At 35.6% G+C, this 23,879-nt stretch overlaps 1 protein-coding gene across 1 annotated transcript in view; it reads left to right on the forward strand.

Annotated features, from left to right (window-relative positions):
- The window catches only part of RGS22 (regulator of G protein signaling 22), a gene marked incomplete at its 3' end in the record, with an annotated part of 124,358 nt that overhangs the window by 89,231 nt on the left and 11,248 nt on the right, over positions 1 to 23,879 (forward strand). Inside the window, exons 14-20 of the mRNA XM_084230530.1 lie at positions 8,471 to 8,665; positions 10,581 to 10,673; positions 11,683 to 11,855; positions 13,596 to 13,758; positions 15,889 to 16,047; positions 17,712 to 17,780; positions 20,010 to 20,171. Of these exons, the coding sequence (XP_084086656.1) occupies positions 8,471 to 8,665; positions 10,581 to 10,673; positions 11,683 to 11,855; positions 13,596 to 13,758; positions 15,889 to 16,047; positions 17,712 to 17,780; positions 20,010 to 20,171 (1,014 nt within the window). The remainder of the gene's footprint in view (positions 1 to 8,470; positions 8,666 to 10,580; positions 10,674 to 11,682; positions 11,856 to 13,595; positions 13,759 to 15,888; positions 16,048 to 17,711; positions 17,781 to 20,009; positions 20,172 to 23,879) is intronic.

Consider the following 23,879-nt stretch of genomic DNA (forward strand, 5'->3'; position numbering starts at 1 on the left):
TCAACACATGTGCTACAACATTTGGTATTATTCTTGACTTTGCCTTTTAAGGCTATACAGAAATTATTCTTGTTTTTATTGGAACACAGATGAGTGTCAAGCTGTAGCTCATCAAATGGCCCTTACTTATGGAAAAGATGCTTCCCCAAAGACTGCACTAACCTCTGGCACAGTGAGGATACTTTTCTGGGTGCTGCAGGAGCTTGATAATTGGAAACGAATCTCATAGCTATCATCATTTAGTCTTTGGTGCAATGAGAAATCCAAATAGCACAAACAGTTGTGTAAAATACTTTTTCTTTTTGCTTTTAACACTGTTAAAAACAAGAATACGTTCAGTATATTCAGAATTCTCTTTTCTCAGGTATGCTTATCTGGGCTTTCTTATGCAGTCAGAGACCATCAGTACATTCATTTTTCATTTAAAAAAGTGAATAAAATGTGGGAACAATAAGCCTGGAATGCATTGTGATATACTTTAAAGGAGATGGGGATCTACTTCCATCCAAGAGAAGGCCAATTAACCTATACTTTCAAAATGATTTTGAAAATTACTAACTGGTGATGCTGAAATCTTGCTTGAAAATATCTTAGTGTTGAAAAATACATAAATTGAAATGGGAACTGTCACATTTTAATTTGTACTATCTCCTGTCTAGTGCATTATAGCTGTTGTGTACAAGATATGGATTCCAGTTAATGAAACATCTGAGATTTCCTTAAAGAGACAAACACAGAAATATTTTTGTGTTTTCCCCCTGTAATACCAATAAGCTAATATGTTTGAAAAGTAATTCTCTCATCTTCATTTCTCCCAGTTTGCTTCTCTCTTCCACTTTCCAGTTCAGTTTTCCTCCTGGGTCCATGGAATCCATCCTACATCCTTTTCTGTAGATAGTCTTGTTAGAGTTTAATAAGGCCTTGGGAGTTTAATTAAACAAGAAAATTAACTCCCAGGATTTCAAGACTGTAAGAGATTATTTTAGGGAGAGGCACTGCTTTCCCCCCCTACTTGATACAGACGCCAAGAAAGTGAGTCACAGGCACAGGTGTAGAGTGGGCTGGGCAAGCCGCCCATTGTGCATTTCCTGATTACATAACCTCTGCGTGTCTCCAGGAGAGATGGAGTTTAGAACCTTGTTATGCACAGTGCCAGGCAGTTTGATCACAGACAGGCAGTGCTTGTATCCCTTCTCCAAAACTTTCCTGCTGGGTTGTTAAAGCATCATAGGTTAATGTTTAAATTGGAATCATGTCGGCCACAGCTGTGCCTGAGCGAATCTCTGCTTTAATGTGAATCAGAGTAGCTGACTTGGAAATGAAGGAAGCATTTTCTTCTCCAACATCAGCTACATTGTTATTTACTCAGTGGCTAGAAAGGAAGAACTGGGTGGTCAATAAAAAATGCAAGTAATCCCCAGATACAGTGTTAAACCATGTTAAACAATGTTTTTAGCCCATAATTAGACTATATTATTTAGCAATCATAAAGCATAATCTTTACGTTCCATTTTAAAATCCATTTAGATCAACTTAAAAATGATTTTTTATCATGTTTATAAAGACTTTAAAGGTGGTGTTTAGTTTATTAATTTTCTTGTGTATATATGACTACATCCTTTGTGTTTGTCATGTATGACTAAGTCAGTGCTTATCAGTTATCCACTTGGATTGTCCATGGATTATGAGAAACACTTATCAGATTTTAATGGCATAATTCAGTGGAAAATACTCCAAATTGATTCTGTGGCCTAATAAAGAATTGACAATGGAATTAAATTTCCTCCTCTTTACTACCCAACCATGTCTGTTGCTACCACCCAGCGGAGAGAGCAAACGCACAGGAAGATGGTGAATATATATAATGTGGGCTTGGGATACTGCAGGAAGAATGACCTTTCAAGAAAGCTTCTCTCTATTGCTTCCAGTTCTGTGATTTTACAATAAGACTAATTAATAAGAGTTGGGGAGGTGAGAGGAGTATATTGCCCTTAAGGATTATGCTGGTTATCGCAGTGGGAATTGAACAAAGAGAAATTACTTAGAGAATAGGAACAATGTTTTGATAAATCTGATTGTGAGTGGACGCCCTCCCGCGCTTCTGACTGTGCCCAGTGAGTGTATAAATAAATAAAAATGGATCTTAAAAAAACAAAACAAACAAACAAAAAAAAACACCTTAGTAGTACTTGGGACAATTTATTAAAAAAAAAAATCTGATTGTGAGTGGAAAAGAAAAAAAAAAGGTAGGAGGGCAAACAAATACTTAAATTTTGTTGCAGTCAGATAGGGAAATATTTTTTATTTTTAGTACAGTTTTCATTTAGTATGTTTATCCTTAATAAGGAAGTCTATGAAGCATCAGTCAATACAATTTCTAAATAAAATACTCCTTGTGTGAAGCTTTGACTTTTGATAGCAGCAATTCAATTAATATGATTACAAATTAGGTGAATGTTTGTGTCTTAGTACAGCATATCTTCTTCCTTTCCTTTATTTCCTTCCTTTATTTTCAACTTTTAAGTATGTGTCAGATATTTCCAAGGCATCTTGTTTTAGAGATATTTAATAATTTTATTAAACTGTGGGTGGCTGTTAAGTATAAGGATGCCCTATGGTGGCAATACCCAATGGGGAGGATCCTAATATTACCTCAATTAAAAGAATAAATAAATTGCTAAAAAAAATACTTGGATGAATTTGTGGATAAGCAATGGGATAGACAAATGGTAGATGAGTAAGCAAAACTGTAAAGCTACTGATGGTATGTACCTTTCTGTTTGAAAATTTTTATACTAGATTATTGTGGAAAATATAAAATATTTTTTAAATATCAAAACAAAAGATGATAAAACTTACCATCTAAGCCAGGAGTCCTATGAGAGTGTAAAGGGACTATTAATAAATTATGCCAGGACAGGTGGCTTAAACTAGAATTGTAGATGTTTGGGACTGTGGGATATTCAGCCCAATAGTATTGCATGGACCACTCTGGCTCCAATTGAGCAGAGTGTTTAATTCAGTAATAGGAGTAGCAGAGAGTAACCTGGAAAGGGTCTGGCCATGCTTGGTGAGGAGATTGAGTTTTATTGGTTTTTGTTGGGATGGAACTGCTGCTTCTTATTTCTTCTGGTTTTTACACTTGTCAGTTTCTCCTTGTTTCATTGTGGAGATTAAATTCATAAGACTTGTATTTGAGGAGGAAACTGAGGAAGTCAAAGAATGTGCTATCAGTGATCTGTCATTAATGAAAACTGGAAATACAGGAGGAAGGGAGAGGCTTGGAAAGCACGGAAAGAGAATTCATTGTATTATTGAGACACTGAGTTTGAGTGTCCATAAACTGTTTATGTAACTAAAGTTTCAGGCAGCTAACAGAAAGGGCTTCAATTTCAGGAAAGATGTAACTTACATATATTGGGTTTCTTCCACATATATTGTTGGTTTTTAAGTTTCTGATAATAGATGAACTAATTCATCCATCCATCCACTCATCCATCCATCTACCCGCCCATTCATCCTAAAGTTAGCATTATGTCAAATGCTAGGGATCATTAATAAACAGATAAAAGTAATAAAAAAAGTAGACCTAATATCTGACTTCATAGAACTTACAGTCCAGCAAGAAAATCATATAAGTATAGGGCCCTATGGGAGCACATAGAATGATACCTAAGCCAGTCTTTGGGAGTGAGGAAGACTGAGTCCTTTAGTATGAATGGAAGTTCCATGAAAGGCAAAAACATGATAAGGATTAAGTACATAAAAGGCATAGAGTTTACAGCATGAAAGTCCTATGAGAGCATAACTGTCCTATGTGTGACAACCTGAAAGAATGTGAACTGAGAAGAAAAAAAAGTTGAACATAGAACTTTAATGAATGCCTACCTTTATTCATTATTATCATATTTTATAATCAAAATTTATTACATTTACCTTCATATTTATGCTTTCTATTCTCTATTCTTTCCTGCTTTTGTATTGGGCCACTCTTTATTTGATTTATTTATTTAGGGGAGAGCTACTAGTAATAGTATTTTTATTTGCTATTTATGATATCTTATTTTTAATTTTGGAGGGCATTTTTTGCTGGGTATAGAATTGGAAGTCAGCAATAATTTTCTTTTGTTATTTTAAAGACTCAAGGCTAGAATCTATGTTTGATTCACCCCTATTCCTTGAGAACTTAGGGTATTTACAGGGGCTTCCTTACTGGGAGATACTGAACTAAAACCCTTGTCACACTCAGATTGAGAAACTTCCCAAAACTCTATTACAGGTAGTTATAAGAACTTTGATCTTTATTCTACATAACGTGAATAGACACTGGAGAGTATGAGCACATGGGTGAATTGCAAAAGGATTTCTCTGTTTGTTGTGGTAAGAAAAGACTATAAGAAAGCAAAGAGAAGGCCTCCCCGGTGGCGCAGCGCTTGAGCGCTGGGTTGCGAAGCTGCCCACAGCCTCTGCAGCACTGGTTCGATCCCCGGCTGCTTCCCGGCCACCGGAGGAGGGTCCCACATGTCCCACATGTCCTGCAGACCTCTCCTGCCACCCGCTGCTCCCCTCAGCAGTGTACTTCGGTCCTTCTGCCTGCTCTGCTCCCTGCTCTGGCTCTGGTGAATTCTCTCACCCTCCCGCGCTTTTGACTGTACCCAGTGCTTGCATAAATAAATAAATAAATAAATAAATAAATAAATAAATAAATAAATAAAATCTTTTAAAAAAAGAAAGAAAGCAAAGAGAAACTTGAGAAGAGTAAACAGCTCTTGCAAAAAAAGCAGACTAGAGGGCCTCCCCGGTGGCGCAGCGGTTGAGCGCTGGGCTGCGAAGCTGCCCGCAGCCTCTGCAGCACCGGTTCGATTCCCGGCCTCCGGGCAAGGGTCCCACATGGCGTGCAGGCCTCTCCTGTTGCGCTCGCTGCTCCCCTCAGCAGTGTCCTCCGTCTGTCTGGCTGTTCTCCTTCCCGCTCAGGCTCTGGTGAATTCTCTCACCCTCCTGCGCTTCTGACTGTACCCAGTGCTTGTATAAATAAATAAATAAATCTTTAGGAAAAAAAAAAAGCAGACTAGAGATGAAGGCAGCATATGATTTCTTGTGTGGCTGTTGAAATAACTTCCAAACTGCCTCAAATTTTTCTCTCTCTTTTTAAAAAAGATTTATTTATTTATTTATGCATACAAGAGCTGGGATGTAGGCCAGAGGTGCTTGGGGGCTTTGGGGGTGAAAGGATTCCGAGTGGGGAGCAGAACAGGCAGCAGAACAGGCGGATCTACTGAAATGCACTGCTGAGGGGAGCAGCAGGCCAGATGGGAGAGGTCTGCTGTGCCATGGCTGGGGATTGAACTCATGCTGCAGTGGCTGCTGATAGCTTCATAGTGCTGAGACTTAACCCCTTGTGCCACCAGGGGGGTCCCAAACTGCCTCAAATCTTGATCTACTCAATCTGTTTCTCCTCTTTATAACACTGATTTATTTTTTTAAAAAATCATATTCAATAATGTTACTTCTCAGAGAGTCCCCATTGTATAGCTTATATAAAAGATTCAAATTCCTTACTGAAGGATAAAAGATCATATACATGCTTTAGTGCCTTTTCCCTTAATAGCATCTTATGCTATATCTTTCCTTTAGCCAGTTATCTACTTGAAGCCTAGATTATCTCCACAAGTTATAAAGCCCAGCTAGGTTTCTGTGCCTTGGATCATGTTTTCCTTCTTGAATTATCTTTTTCACCAATTCCCTTCATTTTTCTGATTGACTCCAACTCATCCTTAAGGATTATCGTCTTTCTCTCTCTTTTTAAAAAATAACATTTTATTGACTTGTCAATAGTTTACTAATGTTGGACGAGCAGCTTCATACCTCAATATGTATATGTCTCACCACACCTGCCACCAAAGTTCTAGTGCCGTTACCTCTATCAAATTGATGCTTCTACCCTTTCCTGCCATCTTTTTCCCCCTTTCTTTATGGTAACCACCATTTTTTTGTTCATTTGCTCTGGTTATTTATATTCTACATATCAGAGCAACCATCCAGTTATTTTCTTTCACTTTCTGTTTCACTTAGCATAATTACTTCAACTTCTAGTAATGTCACAAAAGGTGAAATTTCCCTTTTTAAAATAATAATGAGTAGTATAAGAATTATCTCCTCTTGAAAGAGTTTCTGAACATTTTATTTACCCATCCCAAGACATAAATGAGTCTTTACTGTGGATTCAGAATAATTCAATAAGCATTTATGGGATCCATCCCTGCCAAGAAGAGTTTTAGGAGTTGGAGAATTGCAGATGAATAAGCTTCAGTATTTGCCCTCAAGGACCTTGTTGTAGAAGAGAAGACATATAAATACTTCATTGCATTTAAGTGAGATAGGTATAGTAGAAGAAAAGTATGGCCTTGGAAGAAGGGTATGAGTGAAATTTTCCCAAAGGAGGAGAAATCCATGCTGGTTTTTAAAAGAAAAATTTAGAATTTTATCAGTCATAAAAATATTCAAGATTAAATAACATTATGTGCAATGGTATAGAATGTTGAAATAGTAAAGTTCAGGAATCTGCAGAAAAATTGGTATTTGACTGTAAAGCTTGAAAAGATGACTATGGGTGCCTTGGTGGTGGGTGTGATGTGGTGACAGGCATCTGAGAAGGTGAGGAGTCTGCCTCATATGCAGTGTTATAAACCAGTATTACCTGATTTTTAAAAAAATAAGGTGATTAAATGGCTTGTGAACTTGAAAATATAGATAATCATTGAAGATCTTATTTGTAATCCATACCTCAATGTGATATTTATCATACTGTATTGTTTTCATTTCTCTATCACTACCAATGGGCAGACATTGGGTCTTATTCATTGCATATATAACTCCTGTAATCTTTGCATATATAACACCTATCCAAGTACCTAAGATGTAGTAGGTATTTACTATATACAATGTTATTAATGTGGAATCTTTACTCTTTAAAATAATCTAAAAAATTATTTGATATTTGGTACAAATCTATATCTATCTATCTAATCTATCTATCTATCTATCTATCTATCTATCTTCTATCTATTCTATCTATTGCCTGGGTTTTGCCTGGGCTTTACAGATCCAAAGTTTAAGTATATGAAATAAAATACAATTAGATATTCTTATTAAAACAACATTTAAATCTGTTATACAGGGTATCACATATCCAGTATACAGCATTTTATTTCATTTTTATTTATTTATTTATTTATACAAGAACCAGGGTACAGGCCAGATGCCCGGGAGGGTGAGAGGATTCCCCAGAGACAGTGTGGGGAACAGAACAAGCATACTGATGAAATACACTGCTGAGGGGAGCAGCGGGCGAGACAGGAGAGGTCTGCCGTGCCATGTGGGACCCTCGCCAGCCGGCTGGGATCGAACTGGCGCTGCAGAGGCTGCGGACAGCTTCACAGCGTTGCGCTCAACCACCTGCACCAGGGGAGGCCCAGTATACAGCATTTTAAAGCCTTTTTTAAAAAAAAAAAAATATTTATACAAGCACTGGGTACAGTCAGAAGCGTGGGAGGGTGAGAAAATTTACTACAGCCAGAGTGGGGAACAGAACAGGCAGACTGACAAAGAAATACACTGCTGAGGGGAGCAGCGGGTGGCAGGAAAGGTCTGCGCGCCATGTGGGACCCTTGCCGGCAGCCGGGGATGGAACCGGCACTGCAGAGGCTGCGGGCAGCTTCACAGCCCAGCGCTCAACCACTGCACCACCAGGGGAGGCCCAGTGCACAGCATTTTAAACGTAAAATGTTAGTCAATTGCTTCTCAAATTTAAACAGGTATTATTGAGAGAAGGCAAATTAGTAGAAATTGACCTCCAGGAAACTTTGTGTAGGAAGCTGGAAGCTCTTTGTCTATATCTCCAGTTTCTCTTCTTTATTTCTTGTATCTCTTCCACATCATTGGACACCAGATGGAGACATTTTTACAGCAAAAAGAGAACATTAACAACAGTCAGAATTTTGCAACTCAGTTGGGTAGGGCATATAGTCTGTTGGGTCTTTAAACTAGAAGACTAATAACCAGCTTACAGACCTGGTGCATTCTTGCATCTTGTTTCCACAAGGCCATTTCATATCACTTTAGAAAGTAGTACAAATGTGTTAGAAAATGCCATGGAATGTAAGGGGGAAAAGAATGTATAGCCTCTCAATCAGTCATAACATAATAGTCTGAGAAAAACTGGAATATCCAAATCATATTCTTGTCAACATCCATTGACTAATTGACTACTAAGGAAGGAATAGGAAGACAAAGTGAAAAGCAGTCTTTTGAATAAACACACTGCTTTTTTTAAGTAGTTTTGCATATCATTCAGGAAAAAAATCACTTGAGCTTGTTTTGTCATCTTTTACTTTTTTAAAAAATGTCTTTGCTAAGTAATCTGCTAACCATTATAGTTTCTCCCAATATCTTCTCCTTTCTCCCCCTTTAGTATCTTTTTGCCACATATGTCGCTCCTTCAGCCACTTTTGACATTGGACTTCAACAGGAAAAGAAAAAAGAAATTTATATGAAAATACAGCCACCATTTGAAGACCTTTTTGACACAGCAGAAGAATATATTCTTCTCCTCCTACTTGAACCCTGGACAATGATGGTAAAATCAGACCAGCTTGCCTACAGAAAGGTATTGTGGCACTGATAAATGGTGTGTGAACCTTCAGGTCTACTGCAAAATTGATAATGAGTGACATTAATTCACAAGGGAAAAATGAAAAATGTCTCATGTGGGTGAAGGATTCAGACTTAACATTTAGGCAGGCTCAAAACTGGGGCAGGGAAAGTTTTCATTAACTTTTTTTTTTTTTTTTTTGCTAGTTTCCCTGTTGTCCCCTTAAAAAAGCTTTAAATTGATTCATTTTTAGTTCTCTGTACAAATATGTCAGCAGAGAGAAATCTGAATGTTGGCCTCCTGTAAACCAGCCAATACACTGTGATCATCCACTGGCTTTGTCCCTTCTTCCCATTTCTCAGCAGTGTCTTTAATTTTGATTAATGAAAAAAGCCCGTTTAATTTTATGCTGGATGAGTTACAGTAAATATTACACCCATGGAAAATATAAACGTCTCATATGTATTGTGGAAGCACATTCTCTGACTTCAGTGCTGCTATTTTAAAGCATCCCCAGATGTTCATCAGGTCAGACTGCTTGATTGGATGAAAGTTTCAACACATCCTTTCTCATTCCAAATGAGGTCGTTGTAAGCCTCAGTGCTTGAATATTTTCACTATTCTTATTGATGGGTGGAGGAAATTTCTTTAAATATTTATTTTGAATCACAAATTAAAACCATTCACGAGTATTTTTTTTAAGTTAATGCACGTACCCTGTACATGAGGTCATTTCAGGTGGAACTTGGTTGGCTTCTCCACAGCTTTGTAGAGAGTCATGTCTCCTATCAGGAAGAATGGGGTAGGGAATTAAGGTAAAAATACCACAGCACTGTTGAGAGAGTTACCTTCTCGGTTGTGAGTGAAATTATTGTTGTGTCTTACTAAACTGAATGACCAGAATGATTAAATTTTCATTCCTGAGTTCTCTTTGTCCTGAAGAAATTAGCACTGCATCCTTTCACTACAAAAATACACATATTATACTGGGAAACTTAAGGTAGTATATGAGATTTTTAAAAATCCTCTCCAGTCATTATTTTAAATACAGTATATAGTGTGGAGGACCGTGATCCTGAAATGATTGGGAAAAAAAAAAGATTTAGAATTACAACTAACTTCCTAACCCAAAAAGTTTTGGCATTAGTAATGATTGTTATAAAAGGTATGGACAAATATTACACTCTTTAGTAAGAGGAAAAATAAATCTCTCTTTGATTCTAGAAACTTCCTTAAATCAGCCCAGAGAACTTCTCTAAATGTCCAGCTGACAGGATTACATTAGATTCTTTCCTAAAAAGGATAACCAAGGAGACTACCAAAACTAGCTCTTATTACAAAAAAGTCCTTTTTCAGTCAGCCAAATTGATTTTTCCCTGCAACAGAGAAATGGAAAGTAATCTTACTGTACTGATTATATAAAGCAGTGTGATCACACTCTGAAGACTGAGACCTACTATGAGGTTTGATTTGATGATTGACTTCCCTCTAAGCAATAAACCTTCGCTCACAGACTGCTAACAATGGAGTCTTATCATTTCCTGTTCTTCTCTTGATTATTTGTCCTTAAAGCTAGCAGTACCTGCCTTTTTGACTTTTATCCTGATATAATGAATGAAACTGGAAATGTGATCCAACATATTGCACTGTTGACTAGTTCAATGGGGTGTGCAGAAAGGAGTGCTCTTTTGTGGTACTGTATCATTATGTAGAAATGTGTGCATATTTTTATCACATGTATTTGAAATGTGAATTTGCTATAACTAATATTTTTTACTGTTTGTCCTCCTGCCTTTTCCTACAACACAATTTACTTTATTGGCAAGTTTGTTTTTTTAGCCCAACATTATTGGAAAATTGTGCATTCTTTCCCCACTTTTTCATAATGCACATTCTATTGATGTTGCGAACTTTATTATTATTTTATTAGGTGGAGCTGGTGGAAGAAATTCGACAGCTAGACTCCACATACTTCAGAAAGCTACAGGCTTTGCATAAAGAGACATTTTCCAAGAAAGCTGAAGTAAGACAACTCTCCACTTAGAAAAACTATATTTGTTCTTTTATCCTGAGAGGGTTGCCACTGCATATATTGATGGGCGGCTGGGGGGGGGGGGGTGTTGATTTGGTAGAGAATAGGCTTTTTCATTTTTTCATTTTTCTGCTGCCTGGTATGCTGCATTTGACAGATGTCACGTTTTATGAACACATTTAACAATAAAACAGATGAAATAGCAAAGGGAAATCAGCTACTCATTTGCCTTAGCTATGAGACTTCAGCCACATTATATTCCTTTGAATATTACTGGTAACTTTTTCTATGACAGCAGCTCTATTTGTTGTCAAGTCATAAAATAATTAAATCGAGTTTCCAAATAGAAAAGAAACTGTTGTGTGACAGCCTCAGGCATAACTATAGAGAAAAAAAATGAAAAGAATGGAAATAATTTGGGTAAGTCAGTAAAAAGATCATAGTATCGACCAGGATATTACATGTCATTTTGATTTATAAATTTGCCACTTTGCATTGGCTAAGTAAACCATGATAGATGTGGAAAGTCATAAAATGTATGTATGTATTTATATAAAAATGATAGTTTAGGTACATACATATGGACTTAGAAAATGCTTAGGACATATTATTATATAAAAATATAGGAACAAAAACAGTGGTATCAGATATATAAAATTATGTATGTTTCTGTATGTGCACCAGCAAATCAGTATTTCATAGCAAGTAGTTAATAATAATTTATTAAATGTCCCTGAAAAATGAAGCAAATGGAATGGAAAGGGACTGCACAGAAGCTGCTATGTGTTAGAACGGGTTCTAGATGCTAAATTCTTTACCCAGTTTATTATTGAATTGTTAGATGACATTGTCCTAATAATTAATTTTTATTTAAGTTTTGCTATTTAAATTAGGAAGATAATTTGTTGTGTTTAGGAGATTTTTATGAAAAGTGTTATTGGAAAATTGTGTATTCTTTCCCCACTTTTTCATAATGCACATTCTATTGATGTTGCACTAGGACAGTACTGGTGACATTGGAACTGGTATTCCATCACATACTGATCTTTCTAAACAAACAGAATATTGGAATAATGTTCCTGCAGAATATAAACATTTTAATTTTAATGATCTGCTTAACAACAAACTGGAGTTTGAACATTTCCGTCAGTATCTTGAGGCTCATTCTTCAAGGTGAGGAACATAGGTAATTTTAAATGCATTTCATCATTTTCTAAGCTACTTTTTTTTGGTTTTATGATGCAATTTATTTAAACATGAAAAGCAACACTGAATAAACTATATTATTTATAAATATGTATTTATAGATATAGATAGACATAGCTTTATAGATGTATCTACCCAAGTATCATAATGGATTGGAAATTTGGTTTTTTATATTTTTCTTTAATATATATATTTTTAATTTTTTGCATTATTGTTCATTTTTAAACAATATTTGCTTCCCTACCCCTTTAGGTGTAGTCCCCACAGAGTTTCCTTCACCACTGCACCCGTGCACCATCACCTCAGTCCCCTGTGCTCCTCCCTCCCTCCCTTTGATCCCTCACCTTCCTCCTCCCCTACAGTATGTCTGATTTATAATTGTTCATTTTTGCTTTGTTGTGCTTTGTACTGCTGTTATTTTTTTTTACACTGATGTCTTATTGGGTTCCCCTATATTCCTGCTGTAAGTGAAACCATCCGATATTTTTCTTTTTCCTTCTGGTTTGTTTCACTGAGCATAATTCCTTCTAGTTCCACCCACGTTGCTGTGAATAGCATGAGTTTATCTTTTTTGATTGCTGAATAATATTCCATTGTGTATATGTGCTACATCTTCTTGATACTGTCATCTATTTTTGGGCATTTGGGTTGTTTCCAGGTTTTACCTATTGTAAATAGTGCTGCAATAAACATAGGTGTACAGGTGTTCTTTTGAATCAATGTTTTTGTGTTCTTTGGGTACATCCCTAGTAGTAGAATTGCCGGGTCGTATGGTATAAGCTACTGTTTTTTAAACTAGATATTTTGATAGTGATAGTGATATAATAGTAACTTGGTGCTAGATTTTACCCATGTCAGTCAAAATTAATGAGCATAATTACTGAAAGCTACATAAATGACTTTTTGTTATTTGGGAGTATATTTTGATAATAGCAACCCCAAAAATGTAGTTTTAAGTGCTTACACAGTATTTGTTGATACTTTTGCCAATGGTTAAATTAAAACACCAGTATGTTTATTCTTTTCCTTTTCTGCTTTTTCTTTTGCATTTATCTATACAGGTACCTTATTTCCCATTTCTGACAAGTTCACTAAGCTATTGAAGTGCTATAATATTTTATTTCACGAAGCTATTGAAGTTGCTATAATATTTTGTAATTTTTATTACCAATACATAATGAAGCATTGGTCTTTGCATAGATCTTGGAACCATATGATATATTTATCGCATATAAACTGAAGCATTGATCACATTTTTTCTAATAGTTTTATTCAAGATAGCAGGAACTGGTTAGATCTGGGAACCACATTTCACATAGTTTCCCTTCTTTGCGATGAGACTTACTCTAAATTTAGCATGTTGCCAAATAGATATGCAATTGGTATAAATTTTCCCATATTTGAATTTGACTTTATTAGCCCATCATTAATGGAATAGATGTGCGATACTACCAATAATGGTAGTAGAATTTCTTTGGATTCCGGTACTCCTTCTACTCATTCATGTATTTAGACAGGATGAGAAGTATTATAGAGTTCACCTAACTGGCCAACAGAGGGATCAGAGACACAATATTGCTCTCATTATGCCTTCATCTAATGCTGTGCTAACTAGTCAAGACAACTAGCTCTGTCAAAAAATTAAATAAATCAATAAATTTTGGGGAAATAAATAAGGACTGTGCTTTGTTTCTGTTTTCATTTTAGCATGGATCTTATGTGCTGGACAGACATTGAGCAGTTCCGAAGGATACCTTACAGAGATCAAAAGCAAAGGGAGGCAAAATCTGTATATATAAAAAACAAATACCTTAATAAAAAATATTTCTTTGGGCCTAATAGTCCAGCCTCTCTAAATCAGCAGGACCAGGTATCAATATGTAAACATATTTTCTTTATTAAAGTATGGAAGCCATTCATTTCTTTCTTTTCACCAATAACCTGAAAATCTTTTTTTCCTTTTTTATTTTATTTTATTTTATTTTATTTTTAATTTTCTAGAGGCATGTCTTATTTATTTATTTATTATTTGTTTGTTTGGTTTATACATGCACTGGGTACAGTCAGAAGCGCGGGAGGGTGAGAGAATTCACCAGAGCCAGAGCGGGGAGCAGAGCAGGCAGAAGGACCGAAGTACACTGCTGAGGGGAGCAGCGGGCGGCAGGAGAGGTCTGCTCGCCATGTGGGACCCTCCTCCGGTGGCCGGGGAGCAGCCGGGGATCGAACCGGCTGCAGAGGCTGCAGGCAGCTTCGCACCCCAGCGCTCAACCGCTGCGCCACCGGGGAGGCCCTCCTTTTTTATTTTATGACGGTAGCACTGGTTTACAATATTGTCTATGATTTAGAGGTATAAGATCACACCTTATAGAGTATGTTACCACACTACACACACCACCGAGGCACTGTAAGTCCTCCACCAGGGTCCATTGTGCCCTCTCCACACTTCGTTTTCCCTTCTCTTTCCCCCATGATAGTCTCAATTCTACTATCAATTTCTAGGGTTTGTTATAAGTATTTGTTTTATCTGACTTTTTGGTTTCTCTATATTCCACACTTAAGTGACCCCATTTGGTATTTGTCTTTCTTCCTTGTGACTTATTTATCTTAGGTTAGTCCCCTCCATTTCCATACATGTTGTCACATAAGTCAAGAGTTTATCTTTTCTATTTTTTAAATTTTAGTTAATTAATTTTCACTGAGGTAACATTGGGCTATCCCCATCAGGTATTATCACCATAGTGCATCCACCACCAACTTTTTACCTTTTTTTATGACTGAGTGGTGTTCCATTATAGTCTTTTTTTTTTTCTTTTGCTTTTGTGACTTACATGTTAGACACTTTAGAGGTTTTTTTTTAGGGACTCAAGAATTTGCAACTTAAATATCTTTAAAATTCTCTCAAGTATTACATATTATAAAAATGTGTTACTTTTAAGTAATTTATAGAATAAATATAACCTTTATTCATCCATTCATTCATAGATATAAGAGCTTATGGGATGCCAGACACTATTCTAGGTGCTCAGGATAAGTGCTGAACTAAGTCCCTGTACTTTTCAGCAAATACATTAGCAGCCATTAAATCCCGTGTCTGTTTCTTTTCTGTTCTTCTCTTTACTGATATTACTCCAGACATTCATGTTTGAAAAATCCTGTTTGCCATTACATTTATTTTTATTTACTCATTTCCTGCTTAAGGATATCTCTGTCACATATTTTATGTAAATTGCACTTGTTCTAATTTTAGTTGTGTGAAGGTAGTTTTTCCAACAAGCATTCCAAAAATTTTGAGCTGTTTGTACACAAAAAAGCCATCTTTTGTTTAAGCCAGTAACTATGAACAGGAAGAATTGGGCGACAAAGAAATTGTGTTTTATAAAGGGTGCTATCCTCACTAGTGAGAGAACATTAACTCTCTTTTCTTAGAAGTTTTTGGAGCTGCCCTGCATTGCTATGACTACCATCATTCCATCATTTCCAAGCCAATTTTGTTGGCAATATACATATTTATAATATCTGAGTCAAAGTTGTCTCTTAACTAATTAATGCCCTATTACTCTCATATACAAAGGAAAATACATTCTCAACTCAATTTGACAAATATCACAGATTCATATACTATTAGACCTAGAAAAGAACTTAGAAAATTAAAAAAAAAGAACTTAGAAAATTAATAGACTAATTCCCTTATTTTACATGATCCTGAGCCCATGGAGAAATAAATGTCACTGCTTGAGGTCTCAGAGGATAAAAATCCCACTCCAATGTTCTTTAAAATATATAAGTAAACAAAATCATAAATCTAAGACAACTATTGCATAAACCACAAATCTCTTTGTGACGTAAGGGGAGTTCTCTGTCTTTACAGAAAATGAAAATGGTAGCACCTATATTGGCTACTCAGCAAATGATTTGGGGGTGCATGAATAAATTAATGACTTTTGGTGTTTCATTGCCAAAACAGAAGTTTGTCATTTTTGTTTCATTTTTATTTTCTTAGATAATGCAATTAAGTGGTGGCTGGGGAAAAATTCTCCATGAACATCTCGATGCATCTGTTTTAATTGAAATCCAGAAGCTCGTTCTAAATAGGCTAGAAAATGTGTGGTTGCCATTGTTTCTTGCAAGTGAACAGTTTGCAGCACGTCAAAAGATAAAGGTATGTAAATTAGTGTAATCTTTGGATAGCAATTTATGATACCTGTCAAAACATCAGATATACCCACTTAATAACCCAGATATTATACTCTGTGGTATAGTGGTTAGGAGTATGGAGTGAAGCCTCCCATCTTTTGATCATAACATTGCCACTTATTAATTGTACAATTTTAAATGCTTCCTCATTTAAAAAAATGAAACTAATAATGATAATTGCTTCATAAGATTATGAAGATGAGATGAAATGATGTATATTTTGTTTTGTGGAATGGTTGCCTGGCACACAGCAAATGCTCAAGTATTATCAGTTAATAATATAGTTGTTATTTTTATATAACTATTATTAACTCCTCATATAAATGGGCAATGAGTACCCCATACTACAGAAAATTATGCAGATTTCCATATAAAATGAGATCATGAGATGAAAATGTAAAAATGAGATTTAGTATGGAAGATGTTAGTGGTTGAGTGAAATAAGCAGGATGCAGAACAATGTATTGAAGATAATATCATTATGTAAATATATCTCTGTTTCTATCTATTATGCATTTTTTTCTCTCTCTTTCTCTCTTTCCATTTGTGGAAAAGTATCTGAAAGGATCTGTATTCTAGGAATGGGTTTAGAAAGAGAGAATTTTACTTATTACTTGATAAAGTAGAGGGATTGCTTTGCTTTATTTTTATTTTATAAGAAGTATGTATTACACTGATAATTTAAAATGTGACTGTCACACCTAAAAACAGGCAAACCTGACCTTTACAAAAATAATGGGGCAGAGAGTGTGTAATTTTTGACTTGCCTACTAAATTTTTACTGTATTTTCTCACTGTATCATAGTAATTTTGTTGTAACTTACAGCCATTTCCTGATTTGGCATTCTTTGGATTCTGGCAACATTAAGCCAGAGACAAAAGAAAGGGAAAGAATTTATTATGAATTGGTACTGGAACAGCTCATACACTTAGGGGGGAGTTGATACCTAATGCTTTTAAAAAGCCGGGCACCAGGAGAACCTGGGGAACCTGGCAAGAGTTCCCAGATCTTCTCCCCAAAGTCAGGTTATTGAAGACTCAGCATATGGTGACAAAATGTTAGAATAAAAGAGGAGACAATAAATTTAAGTAAATCAAAATGAAGAGGGAAAAAAAAAAAAAGACTCAGCAGCACTGCTTCTAGTCCCTGTCTCTGTAAGTCAGCTCTCCCATCTCCCTGCTCTGCAGCACTCATTTAGCTGAGTGCTTGCCGAGAGAGGGAAGCTGTTGAATAAGCAAAAACCTAAAGAAATGTCTACTATATTTCCCCCTGGTATTGAGTAATTTGTGCACTCTTCTAAAATGTGTTGGTGCTACAAAAACTGCACAAAAAATCTGGGAAGCTCTATCTCTGCAGCTTCAGTCTCTGTGAAACTGAAACTATTATCTACATTGGGGCAATATAGTCAGGTATTTATCTCCATTTGCTGATGAAGAAACTTGAGAGAATTTGAGTGACCAGGGACCTAGGAAGGCTTCCATTTCTAAGTCTGACCACTTTCTCCTGAAATGGGCTCTCTCTTAGCTATGCTGACCTTTACCACACCTTTTAAAGCTATTAAATTAGTAAATGATTTCAAAACTTGACATTCTGAATAATTGGGATAAAATAATTGGTTTTGCTTTTAGGTACAGATGAAAGACATAGCTGAAGAGCTCTTACTGCAGAAGCATGAAAGGAAAATTGGGGTCTGGAAGGCAAGTAATATTTGTTATTCTTCCCCTTATAAGTTCCCCTCTGTCAAAGCATTTTATTTCTTTCTCTTCTTACTCAAAGACCCTCATTGTAGACACTGCTTTCTAAACCCTCAGTTGCCTGAAGACACTATTTTTAATTAGCTGATGAAATCTGGGAAAAGTGTGATTCTAGCAGAACCCTGTTCTTAAAGAGTTCCTTGACCCATTCAACCCTAGTAGTGGACTTTAAATATGTATTGTTCTTTATTTTGCTATTGATGGATTTATTGAGTTGAGCTGTTCATTTCTAGTGCATGGTAGTTTATTTTTTGAGAGCCAATTACATGAAAAGAATGAGAAATAAACAGCAGAATCAGTAGGCTGAGTTATCTTACATTATCCTCTTTATTTAGAATTATATTTTAACTTTAAAATAATTACAATAACTATCATTTTGGTGATTATTTAAACCTCTGTAATATGTTACCTTGAGAGAAATTTCCTGTTTTGCTTCTTAACAAGCATGATAAACACAGTCATCTTTTTGAGCCTACACATGTATGTACATTCATCCTTCTTGCTAGAATGACAAACTAGATCCAGATGACCCCCTGCAAACTAACAAAGATAAAATTTTATTTGAATGTTAGAGGAGTCTATGTATCTGTTAGGATGCTCTTTCTCTGTATTTTCATCTTGAAACAAACTGTTATTATCTTTGTCTTTTGCTGTATTTTTTTATTGAAATGTTAAAGTAGAATGGGCTTATATTTCATACTATTGTGCATTACATATTATGTTATTTTCTGCTTAAATTACAGGTTTTAGTTAAATTACTAAGTTTTAGTATCTTAAGAAGCAGGTCTTAAAACATTATTTGCTGAGTGGGTTTTAAATAAACATCCCATTCTAATACATAGTTGTTCCCATTTATAGGGCTATAATTTTAATATGGACCATATGGTGAGGGTCTTAGCTTTTTGTCCAGAAAGCATATGTGCCTCACTAAAATAGTGAGCCGTCTCCTCACTTTATCTGAGTCAAAGGATCACCATTCATCTAGATTGGCTGGAGTTGCCTTTACTTTTCAGTTTCCAGCTCAGATGTCATCCTCAGGGTCCTTCTCTATAAAGCTTTTACTCCTCAGGCTGAATTAGTTACTCCTTCTTTTGCGTTACCATAGCACTTTTTGCATAACTCTATTAAGCACTTATATTAATGGTCACATAGGACTTGTTTCAAGAAATTTAATTTATGCACTGTCAGTAATGGAATTTATCATGTGTTTTAATTGGTAGCATAATTCCTAAGTTCACCTAAAACATTGCCTTGGGAACAATGCTTCCTTGCATGGCTGTAGGCTAAACTCAGATTTGAAAAAATTTTAAAATATATCCATTAAAAAAACCTATTCATTTAATTCAATAAAATCTATTATGCTTTTTAATCTTAGAGTCCAAAGGGGGATGGATATGTCATCTAAAATGGTCAAAGTAAAAAAAAAAAAAGTAGACATCTTATATTGCAAAATTATGAGGATATAAAATAAGTTCAAACCGTTAAGCATTATTAAATACCATGGTCCTTCTGACTTTTTTGTTCTATAAATTGAATCCTCAGTAGAGGAAGTTTATTATTAAAAATAATGTAACAATAATTATTAATGACAAGCAATAATTATTATTAAATAATATAAAAATGTTTCATCTAAATGTATGATCTCTCTAAGACAGAATTACAGTGAAGCTCAATAGTAGATTTCCTATTTAAACAAATATGCTGAATTGGTAATCTCTAAAAATTATGAAAAAATATCTTAAAAGTTCAGCTTTTAAGTTTTACTTTTTAAAAGGCAGAAGAGATATATATTAACATATAGCATATATAATGTAGATAATTATAAAATATATATCATTATGAATACTTTGTTCTGTTTAAGCATAGAACTGCTGCTATGCACTAAAATGTAGCTTTTCATCATAGTCCCAAACTGTGATGACTGTTAATCTTCTTAAATGATGTTCATCTGTTCTAAATCATCCAGTTGTTTTTCTCTCTACCTCATAAAAGTTGAGGCATTATAAAAGTATAGCGACAAAGGGGAAGTTGCCAGTTTCTATGTATCTATACCATAAATGTCAATAGTCAAAAGTAAAAGAGATGGAAGTTGGTGATTTTTAGCCTAATAAATGTTTGCATTATTAGTTTTGAGAGCATAGCTAATTTTATGTATTTTCTGTTTTGGGAAAGCCTGTGGAAAGTAAATGGATATCTTCATCTTGTGAAATCATTGCTTTTCGTAAAGCATTATTGAATCCAATTACCTCAAGACAATTTCAACGGTTTGTGGCTTTAAAAGGAGATTTACTGGAAAATGGGGTACTCTTTTGGCAAGAAGTACAAAAATATAAGGTATTGTACTGGAAACTGAAGTAAACCACCTCGTTTGGAAAAGGAAATGCATTAAGAGATCAGATTCTTAACTGTAACTTCATGGGCAAGATTTAGATAAGATATTCCAATTTTGCCATCTTTATACCAGTATGTAAATAGAGATATTTATTATTCTAGGTTAAATACACTTATTTATTGTTCTAGGTTAAATATACCATACTTTTGTGACTTATTATTGCAATAGTAAACCCTGAAATTCTAGTTTTAGGTTTTTCTAGATATTCCCATATATTATCATCTGATGAGAACCTTCCTGAAAATAGCGTTAACTTTATTTCTACATATCATTTATCTCTAAATATACTACACACATTTTCTTCCTAAAGAGATCCATAGTCAGAACTTTAACCATGATCTCTTTACAAGAATTCCTCTCAATCATATTTACAGCAATAGTAGCCAAAGGTAGTAGGTTACTGATAAACAAACCTACAGAGATGAAAGAGGATTTTTGTTTATTGGTACAAAGAATCACATTTTAAACAAAATAAATAAGTGAAAAAATCCAAGTGGGTATGTGCAACTTTTCCCCCCTATTCTTTTCTGTTAGCAGTTTTGGTAGTGTTCTCAACTTGGAAATTTTCTTAGAAAAAAAATTTTAAGATACTTTTTCAAAATCTTTCACTAAATAAGTAATATTTCAGAATATTTTGGAGAATATGAAGGAGGTAGAATCTGTTGTCCAAAATGGTCAGTTATGATATGGGGTGCACCAAACTGTCTGAGCCAATATGAATATGAGTAGACCTAACCCTGCTAGTATGAGAGATTTTGAGGCAAATCCTTGCCAAATAAGTGTTAAAGAAACTACAGATTCATATATAATCAGCCCATACTTTTGCGATTATTTCTCATTGCAGACTGCCCTTGGTCTTTTTAATACATTTCTGTGATATAGATCAGGAACATATAATACTAGAACTATTAAAAGCCATGCTAGAGGAGTGAATTTGTTCATCTGAGAAGGCTTTATTAAGTGTTTTTTTTTTTTTAAGATTTATTTATTTATTTATTTATACAAGAACTGGGGTACAGGACAGATGCTCAGGAGGGTGAGAGGATTCACCAGAGACAGAGTGGGGAACAGAACAGGCAGACTGACGAAATACACTGCTGAGGGGAGCAGCGGGCACGACAGGAGAGGTCTGCCACACCATGTGGGACCCTCGCCAGCCGGCCGGGATTGAACCGGCGCTGCAGAAGCTGCGGACAGCTTCACAGTGCTGTGCTCAACTGCCTGAGCTACCAGGGGAGGCCCAGCTTTATTATTTAATGAGCCAGCCATTATGCTAGATTATGGAGCTCAAATGGTGAACACAGCACATCTCCCTCCCATCCAGGAAAGGAGACATCCTTGAAAAACAATATCATGAAATAGTATATGAGGTAAAGGCTGATGTTTTCACCATTTTACAGATGAAAAAGCTAAGGCACAGAAAATTTGAGAAATTCCTAATGTCACACAGTTATTTAAATGATAGAACTAGAATTTGACATTTTGTTGTAAATCCCATGCTCTTATCCACTGTTGCTACCTTCCAGTAATGACTGTGATAATATGCAAAGAGCTGGTAGCAGTGTTCTGAATCATACATTATTCTGAATTGTGAAAAAAATGGAGAGAACCCAGATGTTCATCAATAGGACACAGATTATTTAATTATGATGCATTAAAAAAATACATCTATATAATAGAATAGTATGAAGCCATTAAAAATTGTAATGTAGGAGAATAATCAATGATTATATTATTGAAAGAAGTTTATATTATTGATTCATACTTATTGCTGCTTAGCAAGTAGTATGATTTAATCTACTGTGTGTGTGTGTGTGTGTTCACAGAGAAAAGACTGAAAGTATATTTTCACCCAAAAACTATTTATTGAGCACCAATCAAAGGCCAGGCTAAATAGTGCGTTTACAATTGTGACCCAGACTTTCCTCTTAGAAAGTCAGGGTCAGTGGGGCAGATAAGTGGTAGGTAAGGCAGTTAGTGATTAGTGCCTTGCTGGAAGAAGCGCAGGATATTATGGAAGGACCTAAAATGGACAAATCTCCTGCCCAAGGAGGACAGGGGAGGGAGGGTGACAGGAAGCTTACAAGAGAAAAGTATGCTTAAACTGAGACCTTAGAAGTTAACTATGCTAATGCTGCAGTAGGGCAGAACAATCAGAAAGAGACATCAATTCTTGGTGCCTCCCTCGTGGCGCAAGGGGTTAAAGATGCAACCTATGAAGCAATCTGCAGCCACTGCAGCACAAGTTCGATCCCTGGCCAGCCAGGGAGCAACCCACATGGCACAACCTCTCCTGACTCGCCTGCTGGCCAGCAATGTACTTCACTCAATCTGCCTGTTCTCTTCCCCACTCTGTCTCTGGTGAATCCTTTTACCCCCCTCCCCCACACCTCTGGCCTGCACCTCAGCTCTTGTACGCATAAATAAATAAATCTTTTTACCCCTCACTCTGTGTAACTTCAGAAATTAGTTTTTCTTTCACATTCCATAATTATAACCAGGTTCACAAAATAATTTTGCATGATAATTTCACTGGTAATGGCAAAAAAAAGCATTTTTTTGGTAACATACAAAACTTATGTGGTATAAATAGATTTTTTTCCTGAGGTAATTGAGTAAATTTAGATATTCAAGTTTTAAATTAAGTAGAAAGTGCTAACTATTGTCACAATGTAACATTTCTTTCAAGCTTTTTTTTTTTTTTAACTTATAACCTATGCCAAACTGTATGTGACGTTTCATATGGCAAACACTAGAATTTTTCTTACTTTAATAATGTCCACAAGACAGCTTTGATAATGCCCACCATACAGTGAGTATTTATTAATGTTGGCTTATTTCTGATCTGGATCTAGAAGTTTATCTCTCTCTCTCTCTCTCTTTGCTTTCTGTGATTTAGAAATCAGTGTCTTGACAGAGAAATGACATAATTCAAGCTAAGCTACCCCTTGATTTAAGCAAAAGGATAGCCCCATATCTGTGACATGAAACTGACTGTGTTTTAGTGTATGGTCACTATAATTTATGGTCTTTAGTTGTAAAGAGCATGATGCAAAGAGGTTTAACTTAAAACATACAGATACTAAGAGATGCATGATGGCACACCTGTCCCCCAGATCACCTTGGTGTAGAAGCAGTTCTGGTTGGGAGAACTTTTTCATCCCCCTGTAAGTGGAGTTAGGTACTTGCTCTTAGCGTTATCCTCACAAGAACACAGGAACACCCTGTATATACCTCTATGCTCATCCCACTGACTATCTCAGATTGAAGTACTATGTTTCATGCATCTCCTTCAAACCTTTAAAAGGCAGGTACTACTGTGTCTTGGGGCTCAGCTCAAGACATATACAGTGGCATATAGTATGTATAGAGCAAATACTCAATATATATTTGTTAAATGAGTCAAATAGCCATTAAAACTGTTCCTTTGCATAGAAACAGCAATCAGGATTAAATGAAGCCTGTATTTGCATAAGGTATATTATCCAATCTTTGAGTTCCTCCAACCCAAAGAAACAAAAGCTGTTTTTGTTTTTTTTTTAGGATAGCCTTGACATCGTCCAGTGCCCTCTTTTTATGAAGTTAAAATGTCTGTGTTAACTGAAACACATTTTGGCACAACCCTATTTAAAGTGTTCTGCTGGTGCTTT

This window comes from Talpa europaea (assembly GCF_964194135.1).
Source record: "Talpa europaea genome assembly, chromosome: 3".
NCBI lineage: Eukaryota > Metazoa > Chordata > Mammalia > Eulipotyphla > Talpidae > Talpa > Talpa europaea.